The sequence below is a fragment of the Ochotona curzoniae genome, unplaced genomic scaffold (genome assembly GCF_017591425.1).
Source record: "Ochotona curzoniae isolate NIBS_2020 unplaced genomic scaffold, NIBS_Ocur_1.0 contig_4612, whole genome shotgun sequence".
NCBI classification, from domain to species: Eukaryota; Metazoa; Chordata; class Mammalia; order Lagomorpha; family Ochotonidae; genus Ochotona; species Ochotona curzoniae.
Window position 1 is genome coordinate 13,255,796 of NW_024466343.1, and position 18,892 is coordinate 13,274,687.

Below are 18,892 nucleotides of genomic sequence, written 5' to 3' on the forward strand. Positions count from 1 at the left end.
AATTTCCAGATAAAAATGAGTGGTCTGATATATAAAAATCATATAGAAAGATTTTGTCATTGCCATCATTTCCTCATCCTTTGTATAAAGATTACTTATGAAAAGCAGAAATAAAAGCTAGTTTACATTTTATTTTTAAGCCACCAGATTGTCTTCCTCTTAGATCACAAAGATCTTACCAGATCCTTACTGAAAATAGCCACTACTACAAGAAGTCAAATTTCCACATATGGCAATAAAAAATATTGGACAATCAGGCTGAGATTTTTCCTAGAAGTTAACAGTGTGCTACTGTAATGACAAACCCATCTTACACTTCATCCTATCATCAAGCAACTTCAGGCTTCTAATATCTTGTTTCATTTTAAATGGCTACCACATATAAGAGAATTAATAAGGTATTATGCTATTAATGCTTTTTTCAAGTCAAAAGCTGTCTTATCTAGAAAATAATTTAACATTGTAATGGGATTTTCAAGATTAATTCTGTTTTATACACTCTGCAGCAAAAATAACATTTCTAGTAGGAAGGAATTAATTATAAACCTAGCAAATTCTAGACATTCACATATTTGTGTAAACAATTTTAATATGGTTTATTTCCAGAAAGGTTAAGTCTTCAGTTTTCTGCTAATTCTTCTTTCAAATATTATAATAAATATATATGTAATTTGAGTGTATGTGTATATATTCTCACATATATTTAAATTATATGTACATAAAACAGCACTTAATGGTCACTTTTCTTTGCATGTTCCACTTAAGGAAAAAAACGAATTGCTATTTATGCATAACCCATGGCGATCTTCCCTTCTGCTTCACAAATGGCCATATCGGGATGTAAACAAAACATTGGAGCGAGTCATTCCAGGTGAATTGTATTTCAGGTTGAAAGTTGGTGTTCTCATGAAGAACTGGGTACTTCCTGGTAGCAAGTACCTAAAAGTGACAGTTCAAAAATTAGACTATTACAAACAAATTAGTCTTAATGTATCTGACTTAAGTGATTAGTAATTTACATACTTATCCTACACAAAAATGTTACCAAGAAACCAAAGCAATTCATATACAAAGATTTCCTATTTTAGTTTGAAGGCAGGAGGAGAAAAGAGAATCATATAACCTCCCCTAAAAAGTTGAAAATAGATGTGACCAGAATGTTAGTACCAAAAGACATCTGTGGAGTCGCTGTACTCTATCCTACAAAACTATTTATGCGGTTCATGCTCATTTACAATTTTGCATCAGTTTCTGCTGTGGAGTCATTCAAATATTTCTTACTAGTCGATTTCTTGACTAGCTACATTTGTATTATTTGTTTTAAGAATGATGTGCTTCATTAAAAAAAAGGTAAAACAACAACTGTATTTGGATATTTTGCATTCTTATATAGTACTTATGATTATGTTATATCAAAAGCAATCATGATTATAGATCATCTGTAAGTAACCTTTGTAGTCAAGTCTATTTTGGAATACATGACGTTTCCAGGTTTTGGAAAAACAACACAGTACACATACTATGTAACACCTCCACGTGGGTCTAGGGGACAGCATCCTGTAACAGGTTGCTAACATTTCTGTAGTAAAATGTATTAATACTGAAAATATATCAGCTAGATAAAGATTATAAATAGCTTCATGTAAATGCAGGTCAAATTTGCCAATAAATATATCATTTTCTTTGGTTTTTGGTTTTATTTATAAAGGTTTAGGAATTAAGAGTTGCTAATAGGACATCATGCATCTGTATAATCTACTTGTTTGTGTAAAAAACTTTAGTTAGTATTGACATTTAACTTCTACATCTGAGGAGAAATGGTTGAGAAATCCATATAAACAAAAGCATAGGGAAATAACACTACTCAAGTGTTGATAATGATGAAGACATGCGATAAAGCAATGACCAAAATGTTTATAAATTATGGCCTGGTATGGTAGCCTAGTGGTTAAAATCCTCGCCTTGCATGTGCCAGGATCCCAAATGGACACTGGTTTGTAACCCAGCAGCTCCACTTCCAATCCAGCTCGTGCCTGTGGTCTGGGAAGGCAGTTGAGGATGGCCCAAAGCCTTGGGACCCTGCACATGTCTGGGAGACCCAGAAGAGGTTCTTGGCTCTTGGCTTTGGATCAGCGCAGCTCCAGTCACTTAGAGAGTGAATCAGCTGATGGAAGATCTTCCTCTCTACCTCTTCTCTTCTCTGTATATCTAACTTTCTAATAGAAATAAATACATCTTTTAAAAGGTTTATGAATTAAGGAATTTCTAAGCAAAAAGTAGTGACTGCGAAATTTGGAATTAGCAGTGGCCTTGGAAAAACAAACAATAGCAACATGTCAAGTTATTTACTATGTTTTCCTCATGAGATAATAAAATCTACAAGTGAAAATATTGCATTTTCATAAATGTGTGAAATTATGTGAAAATTTTAAAATATATGATAAATATTTTCAGAAATGTCTGGCTAAAGTCGGGTCCAATGATATTATATCTACCTATCTATGTTAAGTCACTCTGACAGCTATGATACTTCCATGTTAATGTGAAATTATACTTACAGGTGTGTTTTATAAGTCTTGCAAGGAAGAAAATGAATTCACTATAGTCAAACTGCAAACAGTATTCAGTTTAAAATGGCAGAATTTTCCATAATTTTCATAAACATCATCTCTGTCATGAATTATCTAATAACATCCTCTAAATCTATTACCTAATATCACAAACCATAAATAATTGCTCAAATCATTAAGGTAATAGAGCAGTAAAGCAATATACAACAAACCAAACTAAATCAAAATTGTATAAAAGGTGATGAATAATGAAACAACTGATTTCTCACATCACAGATTATATAAATTATCTTCTTAATATTTGAGTAATTTATATGGATCAATTATGAAGTCAAGAACTGGTGAAGTCATGATGGAACTTCATTTCAAGATGCATCTTAATTATACCAACAAGTGAAAGTAAACAACAACTCCTAACAGTTTTCTTTCAAAGAATGTCCAAACAATAATAATCATTGACATTTCAATAACTGTCACATAAATTTTTGAGTTCAAGATCTCCATTTCACACCTGAAAAAATAAAAGCACAGGGTCCAGGATCACAGCTAAATTATGCTATTTAAATAATGTTTTCACTGTCCTAATTGCTATTCAAATATTAACTCATTTACTTCTCATATCAACTACATAGACTATTGTTAGTTCCATTTAATGGATAAATAAACTTCAGGATGCATACAGTAATCAGATGCCTTCCCCATGGTCACATTTCTGGTAAGTGACAGAACCAGGATTCGCATACCACACGAGTGCTCCTGGCAACTATCCAGTATTGACATCAGAAGCTCATGTAGATGCTTATAGAAGTCAAAATCTAAAACTAATAAGTAAAATTGCTGGATTTAAATTTTCAGATATATGAAATATCCAATAACCTAGCAAGTGAGAAACACAAATTCCATAATATTAGTCTTTAAGGAAACAGAAAAAGTTTAAAAATGAAAATTCTTTTAATATTTCAAAAGAAAAAGTTCAATATCAACTAAAAAAAAGGCATATGAAATCACATTGGCAAGAACACTTTGCTTTTCTGAAGAATGAACTGTGAGATATTTTTAAGCATTATGGGGAAACAGAATGGATTGTTTGACTAAGCATCTTCACCAATAACTCTTGGGAGATCCTACACTAGCAGAACATCAAAGATTATTTTTGAAGTGTTCTTTGAAATAAATTAAATAGCATAATGCCATTCTTTAAGCAGTAAGACTATTTCAATGAAGTGGATTTTTAGAATATATCTAACAACTGTTTGCAAAACAGCAAAAAATATGAACAGCTTATAGGTTTATTTTTCCCAGATTATTTCGTGTTTTATTTATTTACTTTACCTTTTGGAAAATGTATTTTATTTTTATTTGACAGAGAGAAAGACAAGAACAAAGAGATCTCCCATTTGCTGATTCACTTCCCAAATGCCTGCATCAGCTAGGAGCTTACCAGGTCATACTAGGATCTCATATCTCACATGGGCCTCCCACAGGTGCCAGGAACCCACGTTCTTGAGCCACAGCCTTCTGCCTCCCTGCAATGTACATTAGCAGGGAGCTGGATGAGAAATGACGAACTGGGACTTCAGAGCAGACACGCTGATATGGGATGCCAGCGGACCTGTGCAGTAACTGAACTCAGCACCAAGTGTCCACCAAGATTTAGCTTATTCTTGATGTGCAAAATATCTGTTACCAAGGAGAAATGCCTCAGATTGTATTTTCGGTTGCTTTACACACATGCCCCATCTCACATTTTTTACCTTTCCCAGTTGCTGTTAAACTACTGCTTGTGATGCCAGTAACTCATTTTAGAGTGCTGGTTCATGTCTTGGATGTTGCACTTTCAATTTAACTTGGCTTGGTAAAGCAGAAGATTGACCAAATTCTAGGTTCCTGCCACACAAGTAGGTGACCTGGAAAAAAACTGCTGGCTTTTGGTTTTGCCTTGGTCACATGGTGGCCATTCTGGACATTTTAGGAGTGAACCAGCAGATGGAAGTTATCTTTGTCTAAATCTGTCTCTTTCCCTCTCTCTTTGTGTCACTCTGTCTTTCAAATAATAAAAAGAACATGCATTTGTTTAATGATGATTAATTGGTCTTTTATGTGCCATCATGGTATTAGCTGTCCATAGAGGATTTCTGCAATATAGAATATTTCACCAATGGTAGGGAACTAATCTTGAAAAATCTGAGCTATATCCTTTCTGGTATCATTCTAGAATATCAGTAGGACTCTGATCCCCATCCACAAAACAAACTCATTGTCCTAGTCTGTGGTTTCTTAAATTAACATAGTAAAATATACACAATCTGATTTGTTTTAATATTTTAAGTATACAATTCAGATTATTAAGTACATTCACAATATTTTCACCATCCTAAAAGGAAACTCCACACTCAGCATTCTATTTATATACCATATTTTATCCATTCACCTATTGATGTACACTTCCACTATTTGCATCTTTGGCTAGTTTAAATGGCTTTGCTATGAACATTAGTATAAAATGTCTCTCTGACTCCTTGTTTTCAGTTCTTCTGAGTATACACCTAATAGTGGAGTAACTCTATATTTCAATTTTTAAAGAAATTATTAAATGTTTTTTCTACAACTGCCCTTACCAGCAACATACAAGCGCTCCAACTTCTCAACGTTACCATCACATTAATTTATAGCTAGGACAATATCCTAGTAGAAGTGCCTTGTTCTGTGAAAATAACTGTAAATTGATGTAGGTGGGATATCCTGGTTTCAAACTCCACTTTTGCAATTTATTACTAAGGTGAATTTGTGTAAACCATTTAACCTCTTTAAATCTGTTTTCTCAATGTGAAAAAACTTAATGACTCACTCATAAAGAATTAACAAATAGTGTGCAAGAGTAAATTGTATTTACAATCTATACATTGTGAACATCAGCCTCACTAGCAAGACTAACCCTGCTTTGAAACAAATATGTCAAATTTTATAACATAAATGGCAGTATGTATTTAACAACTTGATGTTTAAAACTTTTCAATAAGGTCCTTGGTACACGGTCCAAATATGTCTGCAAGTTTACTGGGAACTGAATGCTGTGAAAAGGCAGATTTCAGTAAAAAGCAACAACGTCTATGTAAAAGGCAAAATTTTTCGCTATCACTTGAAGTGCAAGAAAATTCCTATTACTCTACATTTTCACCAATTCAGGTATGCAGTGTTTTTATACGATTTTGCATTTGCCTGATTAATAATTAATTTAAACTCTTTTTAAAAGGTTTATTGATCTTTCCAATTTTCTTTCCCATTTTTCTTAGAAATCTGTAGGACCTCATATGCAATCTGTGTCAGGATGTTTACAGATTATATTGGATTGCAAAAATAGCTTCTTCCTGTGGCTTGCAATTTTTTTAAACTCTGAGATCTTCTGATCAACATAGATTAATAGCGCAAAATGCATTAATTTTGCCATTTTGATTAGTACTTTCTGATTCTATTTTTATAAGCATCGCATACTTCAAGGTCCCTTATTATCATCTGAAATCTAGTTTTGATTTTCGCATGTGCATACACAATTCACCTGGAAATGAGTTTTTTTAAATGGTGTAGGTAAAGTCAAGTGTCTAGTTTCACTTTTATTATTTGGAAACCCAACTGCCTGACATCATTTGTTTAAGTAAACTTCCTCTTACCATTTGTTACAAATCACGTGTACCTCATTTTGCCATGCATCAAGGCTGTAAGTAGACTTGGTTGGTTTATGACTTGTGATTGACTCCATCAATGTAATTGTCTCTTTTTTTTTGCCAATATTACACTATCTTAAGTAGTATTTTCTTTATGTCTTAATAACGTAATTGGTAAGCCCTATCACGACACTGTCCTATTTCAAGATTATCTTACCTATTTTCATTCCTTTGGGACTTAGAATATTAGTACTTTTATCTCTCCAAAGGAAAGCTTTGGTCAAACATTCTCTACAACAAAATAAATGTAAAATTTGGGGAGAGGCATTTATAGCATTATTAGTTTGAATTTATAGATGCATGGAAGTATTTGAGAGGAAATGGCAATAATAATGTTGATTTCAATTATGAAGAAGGTACATCTTTCTATTGCTTACGTTTTCCTGCATAAATGTCGTATACTATTTCTTCAGTTTATTCTTATGCTTTAAATATCCTTTCAGGCTAATAAAAATGACTTCTAAGGCCCAGCGCAGTAGCCTAGTATCTAAATTCCTTGCCTTGTATGCACCGCAATCCCATATGGGCCCTGGATTGTATCCCTGCATCCGTTTCCCAAGCACCTCCCTGTTTGTGGCCTGGGAAAGCAGTGGAGGACAGCCCAAGGCCTTGGGATCTTGCACCCTGCACCCTGCATCCTGCCCCCCACATGTGGGAGATGCTTCAGGCTCCTGGTTCAGACTGGCGCAGCTCCAGCCACTGCAGTCACTTGGGGAGTGGATCAACAGACAGAAGATCTTCCCCTCTGACTCTCCTCCTCTATGCATATTTGACTTTCCAGTAAAAAATAAAGGAATCTTTTAAAGAAAGATTTCTAAAATTTCAGCTTATTTCTGATACATAAAAGCAAAATTCACTTATTTTTTATTTCATCAACATTGTCACATTCACTTAAACCTTGATCTGTAGGTTTTTAAGATTTGTACTAAGACAGTTAAATCCACTAGTTTGAGTTCTAGTTCTTTAATGCCTAATACTTTTTATTTCTTTTGTTTGCCTAAATGACCAAGTTATATCCTTTATACAGTGCTGAATAGAATTGACAGTAACAGACAGTTCTATCTTGTTCCTTACCTGAAAGGGAAAGCTTTCAAAATTTCAACATTAGATATGTTTACTCTAAGGGTTTCTTTGTAGTCAAGCTCTATTATATTGAGGAATCATTCATTTGTTTCTCGCTAGTTAAGCATAAAAGCATGAATATATACTGAATTCTATGAAGGAATCTGTCCTTTAAAATTGGCATTTATCCTACTAATACGGCAAAGTCAACTCACCATTTTTTTTTAAGATTTTATTTTTATTGGAAAGGCAGATATACAGAGAGGAGAGACAGAGAGGAAGATCTTTTGTCCGATCATTCACTCCCCAAGTGAGTGCAACGGCTAAAGCTATGCCGATCCGAAGCCAGGAGCCTCTTCTGGGTCTCCCACGCAGGTGCAGGGTCCCAAAGCTTTGGGCCATCCTCGACTGCTTTCCCGGGCCACAGGCAGGGAGCTGGAATGGAAGCAGGGCTGCTGGGATAGAACCGGCGCCCATATGGGATCCTGGGCGTGCAAGGCGAGGACCTTAACCACTGCACCATCGCACCGGGACCTAAACTCACCATTTTTTTTTAAGATTTATTTATTTTTATTGCAAAGTCAGATATACAGAGAGGAGAGAAAAAGAGGAAGGTGTTCCATCACTCGATTCACTCCTGAAGCAGCCACAGCAGCTGGAGCTGAGTTCATCTGAAGCTAGGAACCCAGAGTCTCTTCAAGATCTCCCATGCAGGTGCAGGGTCCCAGGGCTTGGGGCCGTCCTCCATTGCTTTCCCAGGCCATGAGCAGTGAGCCTGATGGGAAGCAGGGCTGCTGGGATTAGAACCGGTACCCATATTGAATCCTGGTGCATGCAAGGCAAGGACTTTAGCTGCTAGGTCACTGTGCCGGGCCCCAACTCACCATTCTTTATGTTGTTGAAACCTTAAGTTAACGCAATAAGCAGAAGTTGCTCATAATTATTATCTAATTTAAACTTTCTGGGGACAGTTTACTAATACTTTCTTTGAAATTTTTACCTGTATGTTAAGGACTAGGACTAAACTTCATTATTCTTTGACTTAATGTCCTGGTCAGGCCTTAGTATCAAACAGCAGCTTCATAAAACAAGATAACAAAATTCCATCCTTTTTGTTCATTGATTATGTTTGATCAAGTTGACTACTGAAGTCACATAAATTTGGGACGATCTCTGTAAAGGGGATTTTAACTATTGATTTTGTTACTGCGCTAGTGATAAAATATGTATGGTTTTGAGCCCAGCATGACACCCTAGGGGCTGAAGTCCTCGCCTTGCTTGCACTAGATCCCACAAGTGCCCCAGTTTGTATCCCGGTTGATCCATTTCCCATCCAACTCCCTGCTTATGAATCAAAACCCTGAGATTCTGTACTAGCGTAGGAGACCAGAAGGAAGCTCCTGGCTCCTGGCTTCAGATCAGCTCAGCTCTGGCTGTTGTGGTCACTTGGGGAGTGAACCAAAAGAGAAAAGATCTTTTCTTCTCTCTGTAAATCTCTCTGTGAATCTGTAACTTTCCAATTAAAATCAATAAATCTTTTAAAAATGAAGGGTTTTTTATTTCCATTTTGTTTTACTTTTGCTAACACGTACATTTTAGGAATTTGTTGGCTTCATCTAAATTGCCAAGGTTATTGGCATGGAATTTTTTGTAATACTTTACAAAGGTTTTACTATCTGTAAGGTCTGTAGCAAGGTGTCCATTTTTGCTGTTGTTAACTATTTGTGCCTTTCATATTCATAATCAGTTTTCCATTAATCTTATTAATCTTTCCTAAAATATACTTTTGACTCTGTCTTCTTTATTGTTTAATTACACCATTAATTTATACCCTCAGTTGCATTATTTTCCCTTGTATATTCTTTGGGTTCATTTTTTAAGAACATATTCAAACAGAGAGAGGGAGAAACAGAAAGGGAGAAAAAGAGAGGGAGGTTTTTAACCCACTGATTCATCGCCTGACTGGCTGTAACAGTGGTGCTGCATTCGGCAGAAACCACATGCGCAGGAGCCCAGGTCTTGGGTTATTTTTCATTGTTTTCCCAGGAGGATCATCAGGAAGGTGGATCAGAAGTGGAGCAGCCAGGACATGAACGCTATGCCCTTACGGGATGTCAAGGTGGCAGGTGGTGACTTAACCTGCTGTGTTACAACAGCCCTCCTTTGGTTTATCTGAATGTCATTTTTGTCACCTTTCGAGATGACTGAATGATTTTTTTCCTTTTTCTAGTAAACCCACTTAATTCCTTAAATATTTATTTTGCTATGTACTGTTTTGTTGATTTTCTGAGATTGAGTTTAAAATCTTTCTATGTGTATTATGATTTCATGTTTGATTCATTAGTCATATAAAATTTATTTTGAGGTTTACACATGGATTTCTTACTTATTATACACTAGAAGGTGCAAAACCATTGGGGACAGAATAAGTGCTCTGTGCAGCAGGTTAAGCCGTCCCCTGCGACTCTGGCACCCCATTTCAGGGTGCTGGTTCAAGCCCTGGTCTGCTTGGCTTCACTCCAGCTCCCTGCTAATGCACATGGGAAAGCAGAGGAAGATGACCCAAGCACACCGGTCCCTAACTTGTGAGAGACCCAGAGGGAATAGCTAGGCTCTCAGCTTTGGCCTGCCCACTCCTGGTCATCGTAGCCACTGGGAGAGTGACTCAGTAGAAGGAAAATATTTCTTCTGTCTTTCTCCTTCCCTTATTGTTTCACTATGCCTTTCAAATAAACAAGTATATTTTTGAAAATATTCCCTGCATTATTTTAATCTTCTAAAATTAGTTGAAAGTTACTTTGTTATTCTACTACCTGGTTAGTTTTTTAAATGTTCCTCTTGTGCTGAATGTACTGAATTCTGATGTTGAGTCACTTCTATGTAGGATAGCTGTCCATTAATTATTTTATTCAAATTTCCTGCATCTTGCTGATTTTTTTTCTGTGAAATGACTTATGAAAGCCCCCTCTAATGTTAGAGATGTGTCATACTCTTCCCTTTTAATTCTTCAAATTTGTCAAATCATCTGAGGTACTTACACTCTTAAAATTCTTTAGAAGGCCTGGACTATTTCTCTTAACCCCACCAGACTGTCAAAGCCTGCCTTGGTGTTAACAAGTGCTCACAAACAAGCACCCGATTAATCCTCCAGTGTCCTCAAGCACATACTTTGATATTTTCTCACAGAAGGAAGAATTTATGCAAAATCTAGTGCTCTATTGCAAAAAGCAGAAGTATTAACTTGGTGGTTTCTAAAAATGTAATATATTTCCTTGTAAAATGACCTTATATGAAATGCCAATGCACAAGAAACAGGAACAAGTTATGCTGAGGTTGAAAAATGGTTGGGGTTCACCTGACCTCTCAAGTAAGCCTTGAGACAGTGAACTATGAAGCTCATCCTAAGAATTCCAATGTTGGGCCCCAGCGGCGTGGCCTAGCAGCTAAAGTCCTCGCCTTGAACTCCCTGGGATCCCATATGGGCGCCGGTTCTAATCCCGGCAGCCCCACTTTCCATCCAGCTCCCTGCTTGTGTACTGAGAAAGCAGTCGAGGACAGCCCAAAGCTTTGGGACACTGCACCCATGTGGGAGACCTGGAAGAAGTTCCTGGCTCCTGGCTTCGGACCGGCATAGCATCCGCTGTTGCGCTCACTTGGGGAGTGAATCATCGGACGGAAGATCTTCCTCTCTGTCTCTCCTCTCTGTGTATCTGACTTTCCAATAAATAAATAAATCTTTAAAAAAAAAAAAAGAATTCCAATGTCCTTGGGATATATCAGTTACATATTCCTAATTGAATGCTGAGTTCAACTATTCATTTCATCTGTCAGTCACAATGAATCTACCACTGAGCAATGGCTTCTCTCTTGGTGCATCTATGAAATTTTTTTTTCTGGGACTTTGGTGTGGAAGAACACTGTTATTCATGCAATAGATGCCATATTGTTTTTAAAGCCTCTTAAGAAATATTCCACAAAGACGTGAAACATAGCCTATCAGGATCAAATCTGATAACCCACAGACAACAGACTCGAATCGGCACTAGACAATTGTAAAGCTACACAGGCATAAGGGGGGGAATCGGGAGCGACCCTGAAAGCCTCTTAATAGGGGGTCATGCATATGGGGCAGGGTGGAGATCCCAGAGTGGAGTGGGAGGTAAGGAGGAGGCTTGCATCCCAACCCTGAAGACTCCCAGATCCTCACCAAGGACCGTCAACACGGATACCAAGGACTACATCCCAACCGCTAAGGAGACCACGGGGAACAGGAGTGCCTTCGGAGACCGAGAACTCTGAGGTGACCCACCCCCATCTGGAGCCTCCACAGGGGATGGAAGAAGTCCAAATTCTGCAGTACAGAAACCAGCGCCATCAGAACGATGGCCAGGAGCCCTGAGCGATCTGCAGAAACAGAAGAATAATAAACTCCCTCTGGGAATAAGGAGGCAAGCTCTCTCTGGTCCTAGCCTGGCTCTGGCTCTGGGTCCCCACCCTCCCTCACGGTGACCATTAAGATCGCTCCAGTAACCCCTCAAAACAAACAAATATACATACAAACAAAAAATCTAGAACGGACAGACAACAACACGGAAAGCTTAGAATCAGACAGGAAAAGCCCAGCGTTGACCCAAACAGGCCTCACTAGGTGGGACACAAAGATGAGTAACGCCTCACTGGGGTATTGGAGATTTCTCTGCACACCCATCCTAAATTTAAAAAAAAAAAAATGTATTGTACCTAAACGGATAACTGTATGGAATCAGGTTGAATACAAACCAAAATTGAAATGTCTATGAAGAAGTCACATGATGTAGTTAAGAAACTGCATCTTCCCCATCAACATACTATTAATCAATGTCATGTCAATTGATGCCAGGAGGTTGTAAATGGTTGTTGAGGTCATGTCGGGGCCTTTAATCGTTTGGGATGATGCTTAGCTGGCTTTACCTTCAGACCAGAGATGGTCTCACCAAGAAATCATTGAACCCACTAGGATAATAAGACACTGGACTTTATGCTTGGTAAATATTTCCAATGAAAGAACCACAACTGAATTTGAACTGTGGTAATACAAGGTGGAGAAATCCACTATGGGGAGAGGGTTCGGGGAGGGGTGGGGGGAATCCCAGTGCCCATAACACTGTGTCACATAATGTAATACAATTAATAAAATTTTAAAAAAAAGAAATATTCCACAGTTCTTTGGTGAAGAGAAGCATACTCTACAAATCCGATATTACCTTTACAGATAAGTTAGCCAAAATCCTCATAAATTATTTATGTCAAGAGTATTTACTTATAAGTGTTATATATTAATGTTATATAGTCACATTATATGTGGATTTATACCAAGTATATTTTACAAATAAAATGTATTAATCTACTAAGAGATATCAAGTGACATTCATGTGAAGAATAAAATGCTACAAGTGTCCTTACACAGAAAAGAAAAAAAACATGGCCACTTTTTACATGTTTTTAAATTTACATGACACTATCAGGAAGCAAGGTTGATTTTCCTCTCTGCAAAGTGCTTCCATATAAGAAAATTTCCGCTGGTGTAAATCTCTTGGTTTCTTTCCAGAACTGAGTTCTTCAAACTGCGGGCTTCAAAAGAACCTTTCTCTTTCTGACTCAGCCTTGTTGCAGAAAGAGCATTCTTAGTCTTTGTGTGCTAGTGCTCAAGAAAACAGCATTCATAGGTTTGTAGCAACAGAATTTTGGGTGAATCCAGCTCGGTTTGGGGTGGACAAGTTTAACTCTAGAAATCAACATTAGAAAACCACTTGGCCCACATCAATGCTACATTACTCCCTACCAATGTAACTTTGATAATAATAGACTGTATGTTGATGATCACAGTCTGATTTTGATATTTCTTTATCAAATCACTCTCCAGTTAAACAGAAGTCAGGGAAGTCAGAGTGCTCATAGTCACTTATACTGGGTTTATTCTGAGCACTTATCAGAACGAGGCATCAGGAGGCAAAGAAAATAAAAATGGTCTGAGGCAACTGCAAGATACAACTCTTTGCTCTAGCATAACCAGGAAGACAACCTATTTTACCTATCCACTAAAGCTACAAGCTCTTTTATCAAAACTGAATAACACTGAAGCTACACTAAGGCTTTAGGACAAATTCTTGCATGCTCACAGAGTATCAATCCTTAAAATGAAGGCTACTTATTTACTTATGTTATGATGTATAAATATACCTATTGGTCTTTTAAGTCACACCAAAGTGATAATGAAAGTAATAAAAGTTTTATTTCAATAATTTACTTCAGTTAAATCACTAAAACTTTAGACTAATTGAGACATTTATGATTTTTCTACACTAATGGTTAATTTTACCTCTACTATGTCTGTGATCGATGTTTTTATTTGCAAAACAGTTATAATAGGTTAGAAGACCTCCAACACAAGGACAGAAGCAAGGCAAAGATTAAAAATTCATCTCAATTATTTTGCAGAAAACAGTTTGAGCCATGCTGCTAGTGCAAGCTCCTTCTGTGGAAAGGTTTATTGAACTCCATGAGATTTTCATAGTAAACTGCAATGTGTAGATCTTTCACAAAGAAAATTGAAGCTACAGTTGTTTCATTTTCCTCAATGCTTATTCAATTAGCAGTGGACTTTTTAAAGCATCATTATTTTTCAAAGTTATAATTTGTTCGATCCTGAATAGTAAAACTTACACATATGAAAATTAAAAGTTAGATACTCATCTTTATGACAACTACAATTGTGTTGAGAAATGTTAAAATTTATCTCTTTTTTGTTCTATGTTTTCAGCTAAAAACAGCTTTGTGTGCCTTGCAAAGACTTTTTTAGTTGGATGACTTTGATAAAATTTAACATTTAAATATGTCAGAAAACCCATTCTACATATTTGTTTTATGATGAGAAAGTGTAATAGAAGTCTAGTGGAACAATAAAAATTAAGTCAAGGGTATGTTTCTTGACTGTATTAGGTTTGAGAATCAATACCAACCTATTATTGTTAAGGACTAAAAATAAAATTTAGTACTCTGTTAGATGCTTTTATGTCGCATTTGAAAGCAAAATTACACAACCCAAACAATCTCATTTCTATGCATATACTCTTTGTATCCTTTAGGCTTATGATTACTGTCCATGATCAGTGCCTTATAAATAAGGATTGCAGAATTCAGCTTTCTCTCTAGCCATGCAAGCAAAAAGAAACTCCGAACAGCACACAGTGTTGTAGCATCATTTTATGTAAAACTCGCTGGGAACAGAGAATGTAAACAAGTACCTGGAATTACCCCAGTCAGGAGCAAAGCCCGAGAGTGATCCTCTGGTGTCAGTTGTATGCTTGTAAACCACTAGCAGGCACTGTTTACAAAGCTCAACCAGGCGCTGGCAACACTGGAGCTGCAAAGGAGTCACCACCTCTGGGCTTTTACTGAATATACTCTCCCAAGAGGATCTGTTGGCATGGAAACAGACATGACCTCATGATGACTGTTAAAAATGGCAACCATCTACATCACTTACCAGGCAACAAACTGTGGCCTTACCCATTTGCAATAACTGTGGATGGTTGAAAAGTATCTAATAGACATAAATTAGGAAATAATTCTTTACACTTAAGAAGCAAAGCATCAAATTCATACATGATTTGTTTTTATACCTGCGATGCTGCCACCTGTGGATAGCCAACAAGATATTTCCCCAACAATGGAAAGTGGAACAATTTGGAAAACAGTGACATAATGTCTCAAAGATCACAATTATCAAGAGCTTAAGTTTTTAGGGATCTGGATTTACCCGAATATTAACAGTGACCACGAAAGGACCAAAATAAAAACAGAAACAACACAACAACTGCAACCAAAAAAAAAAAAGCTTCATTTGTGAACTCTGCTCTGACAGAATTTTGGTTTAATCCCTTGATTGTGATTGTGATTTCAGTTTTGCTAAAACCATTATGGATGCACTCATGACTTTGCTGCAATGGAGGCAGCTTCCTCACTTCAGAAGTCACAATGTCTCAACAAACATCACCCTACTGCAAGCCCATCACTCTACTGCAATCCCAAGGAGAGTACCCATCCTCCTGCAAGACACTCAGCTTATTTAAATTGAGTGGTAGTACATCTTTCCCTGGTAAACCTAAAGATTGTGTGTGTGTGTGTGTGTGTGTGTGTGTGTGTGTGAGAGAGAGAGAGAGTGAGAGAGAGAGAGAGAGAGAGAGAGAGAAAGAATAATTCCCAAGTTTGCCATTGTGGCTTAAATTAAAAGACAAAAGTAAACCATGCTATCACACTACCACCAACGAACTGAGAAAAACAGGGAGAGAAAGAAACAGATTTATTAATATCAACACAACTTCTCTCAAGTGTTAAAGAGATAAGCTCAGTTAAAGACATAGTAATGATTCAAGTTTCATTTAACACAAACTGATTCATGTTATTTTCAGAGAAAGAAACAATTGATTTTGAAAAAAAAAATTTTAGGACAATATTTTCCTAAGGAAATGTACTATCCAAAAGGAAATTCACATACTGCATTTTAAACCTTGTGTGGATTTGACATATTTCAAATATTTAAAAATGTTTCAGAAACTCAGAAAGATATTTATAACCAGAAAATCATGTGTATTTTTCAAGGAAAAAAAAAACACGGTCCCCAAATAAGAGCATGTCATCAGTGAATGAGAGGATTTTTTAAGGAAATGTGATAAAAATGATTTAACTGAACGAAGCAAATTTTCTTCTGTGTTCTGAGATATTCAAGACTGCCTATAATACTGAGGTGTGCTAAACCTAACAAAGAAACAAAGATTCTCGTCACTTATGAAACAACATTATAGCTAAATTAACTCTAAAAATAAAATTTAAATTATTACTCAATATAAGAAATACTGGACATGATATATTTATATATGTATACATATTCTCATCATGATAAATAAAGATATAAAATGATTAAGTATGGATATGTTTTTAATTAATGATTTCTTAATCTACCAGACAGTACATGTCTGGGCCTAAAGAAATAAGATTTTCATATTGCTATAAATACACACCAAAAAATCAGTATTTTGACTGTGTAGCACATTCTTTTTCTCTCTGCAGAAATTCTGAATATGCTTACGAAATTTACCTCTGTCACCAACCTTTACTCTCAACTTGGATTTTTTTTTGATAGTTTATAATCATCTGATTAGACTGATTATCGGGCTCATTCTGACCACAGTAACTTCTTTCCTATTTTTCTGTCTAAAGGTAGGAAAAGAATGAATAAATAGAAAGATGAGAGTGTTTGTTCTAGAATAACCTATATTCTAAATTGGTGTCAGTTTCTGAATATATGAGTCATAATATAAGCAGTTTTGGCTTCTCATTTTCCTTATATATACAAAGAAAATATATAAATCAAGTTATCACATATCTTTCTTACCACTGCCTATATTCGTTCACCATTACATTCTACTTTGTAATCCACATTTCAGTGTCAGTATGCAAAAATCCTTCATAAATTAAGGCAAATGAGGGAACAGCACTGTGAACATCAGTTTAAGCCACTTCATGCTGTACCAGCATACCATGTGATCTCTGGTTCAAGTCCTGGTTGCTCTACTTTTATTCCAGGTCCTTGCTAATGCACCTAGGAAATCAACAGAAGATGGCCTGAGTACTAGGGCACCTACTGATGATGGAGACCAGGAAGAAGCTCCTGTCTCCTGGCGTCAGTTTGGCTCAATCCAGCTATCTGGGGGAGTGAACCAAAAATTGAGCATCTTTCTCTTTGTTTCTATTTCTCTTTCTTTCTCCCCTACTTGCACACACACAATCTCTCTCTCTCTCTCTTTCCCTCCCTCATATTCCAGGAGAGGACAGACCTACACCAGAGGGCCACCTGGAGACTAACAGACACAGAAAAGCAGCAGAGACAACGGTGTGGTGTTGCAGTGACCCCATCGGCAGTCAGTGAGCTGTTATCTGAGATCCACCAGTGGCGGAAGCCCCACCAGCAGTCAGGTGGGAAGGGGAGGTCATTGGGAGTTCTGCAGGTGAACCCAGACAAAGAACTGACTGTCCCGCTGATTTGTTTGACCTGGCCAGAAGTAGAGAGACAGCAGCATATCCCAAACATTCAATGTAGAAACAGAGTGCAACTGACAGTCCAGACCCCCACCAGACACAAATTAGGTGCCATTTTGTGTAAGGAAACAAAGGCTACAGGACAGAATTTTGCATGCAGCAAGCTGGAAGATAACTCATTTCTGGTTAAGGGCATTGCAACTATATGTCATCCCATAGGTTTCACCCAAAATGGGTCTGGGTAAGCCCCAGACTTAACAGCCAGCAGATCAAGAACTCTATGAGTGGCACATCAGGTGCCATTTTGTACAGTGTGGTAAAAGTTGAGATTGGATGGACAACAGCAAGCTGTGAATGTGCTAAATTAGAGTGAACTGAACTTCTAGTTCAGTTCCATGCACTGGTCCCATAGGGAAAATAGTACCAACTTCGGCATCCTATGAGTCAAAACAGGTCCATGTGGTCCTCAGACCTAATGGCCAGCAGGTTCTGGCAAGATTACCACCAACAACAACCTAGGTATTTAGGACACCTGGTGTCTCCCTAATCCTGGGACCTGCTCCAACTGGAAGTGGGCTGTACATACAATGGTACAGCCTCAGCACAAGATCACAGGAAGTGGAGAGTGGTGAGCCAGGAGCTGGGGCTTCAGAGACCATGCTGGAAGTCTAACACAAGAACCCAGATCTGAAACTCACTGGAGGGAGTGACACAAGTGACTGCAAACAAAGAGCCATGTGCCAACTGCAATAAGTAAAATGGAACTGTAGACCTGTGTGTGACAGAGTTTAGAAACCTGCCCCAAGGAGAAGAATCTGATCACCAGAAGTACAAAGACCAAGAGCACAAGAAAAGACAGAGGCACACTGATTGTTACTGAAGAGTCCCATGCAAAGGAGCAAAAGCCTTTGCCAACCTCAGAGTTCACTGAGGAATACATTGAGAAAATGGGGGAAACAATTCAGAAAACTAGTTATAAAGCTTCTTATCAACAATGAGAAACATACACAGTTCAAGGAATTTAAGCAATATGTCACATGGGCAATAGCAACACTGAAACAAAAGCAAGTAGAATTATTGAAAATGAAAGATGTATGGGCCCGGCGCGGTGGCGCAAGTGGTTAAAGGTCCTCGCCTTGCACGCCTGGGATCCCATATGGGCGCCGGTTCTAATCCCGGCAGCCCCGCTTCCCATCCAGTTCCCTGCCTGTGGCCTGGGAAAGCAGTCGAGGACGGCCCAAAGCTTTGGGAACCTGCACCTGCGTGGGAGACCCAGAAGAGGCTCCTGGCTTCAGATCGGCATAGTATCGGCCCGTTGCACTCACTTGGGGAGTGAATCATCGGACGGAAGATCTTCCTCTCTGTCTCTCCTCTCTGTATATCCGCCTTTCCAATGAAAAAAATAATAAAAATAAATCTTTAAAAAAAAAAAAGAAAGAAAATGAAAGATGTAATAGAGCA

General features: G+C 37.4%; 1 protein-coding gene across 2 annotated transcripts in view; it reads right to left on the reverse strand.

The window, feature by feature from the left end:
• Window positions 1-571: 571 nt before the first annotated feature.
• Window positions 572-18,892, reverse strand: part of TTLL7 (tubulin tyrosine ligase like 7) — an 87,681-nt gene continuing 69,360 nt past the window's right edge. For both annotated transcript variants that reach the window (XM_040987351.1, XM_040987350.1), the window contains exons 19-20: window positions 14,638-14,811; window positions 572-939 (exon numbers count right to left, since the gene is read on the reverse strand). In XM_040987351.1, coding sequence (XP_040843285.1) covers window positions 819-939; window positions 14,638-14,811 — 295 coding nt within the window. In that variant the 3' untranslated portion in view covers window positions 572-818. The remainder of the gene's footprint in view (window positions 940-14,637; window positions 14,812-18,892) is intronic.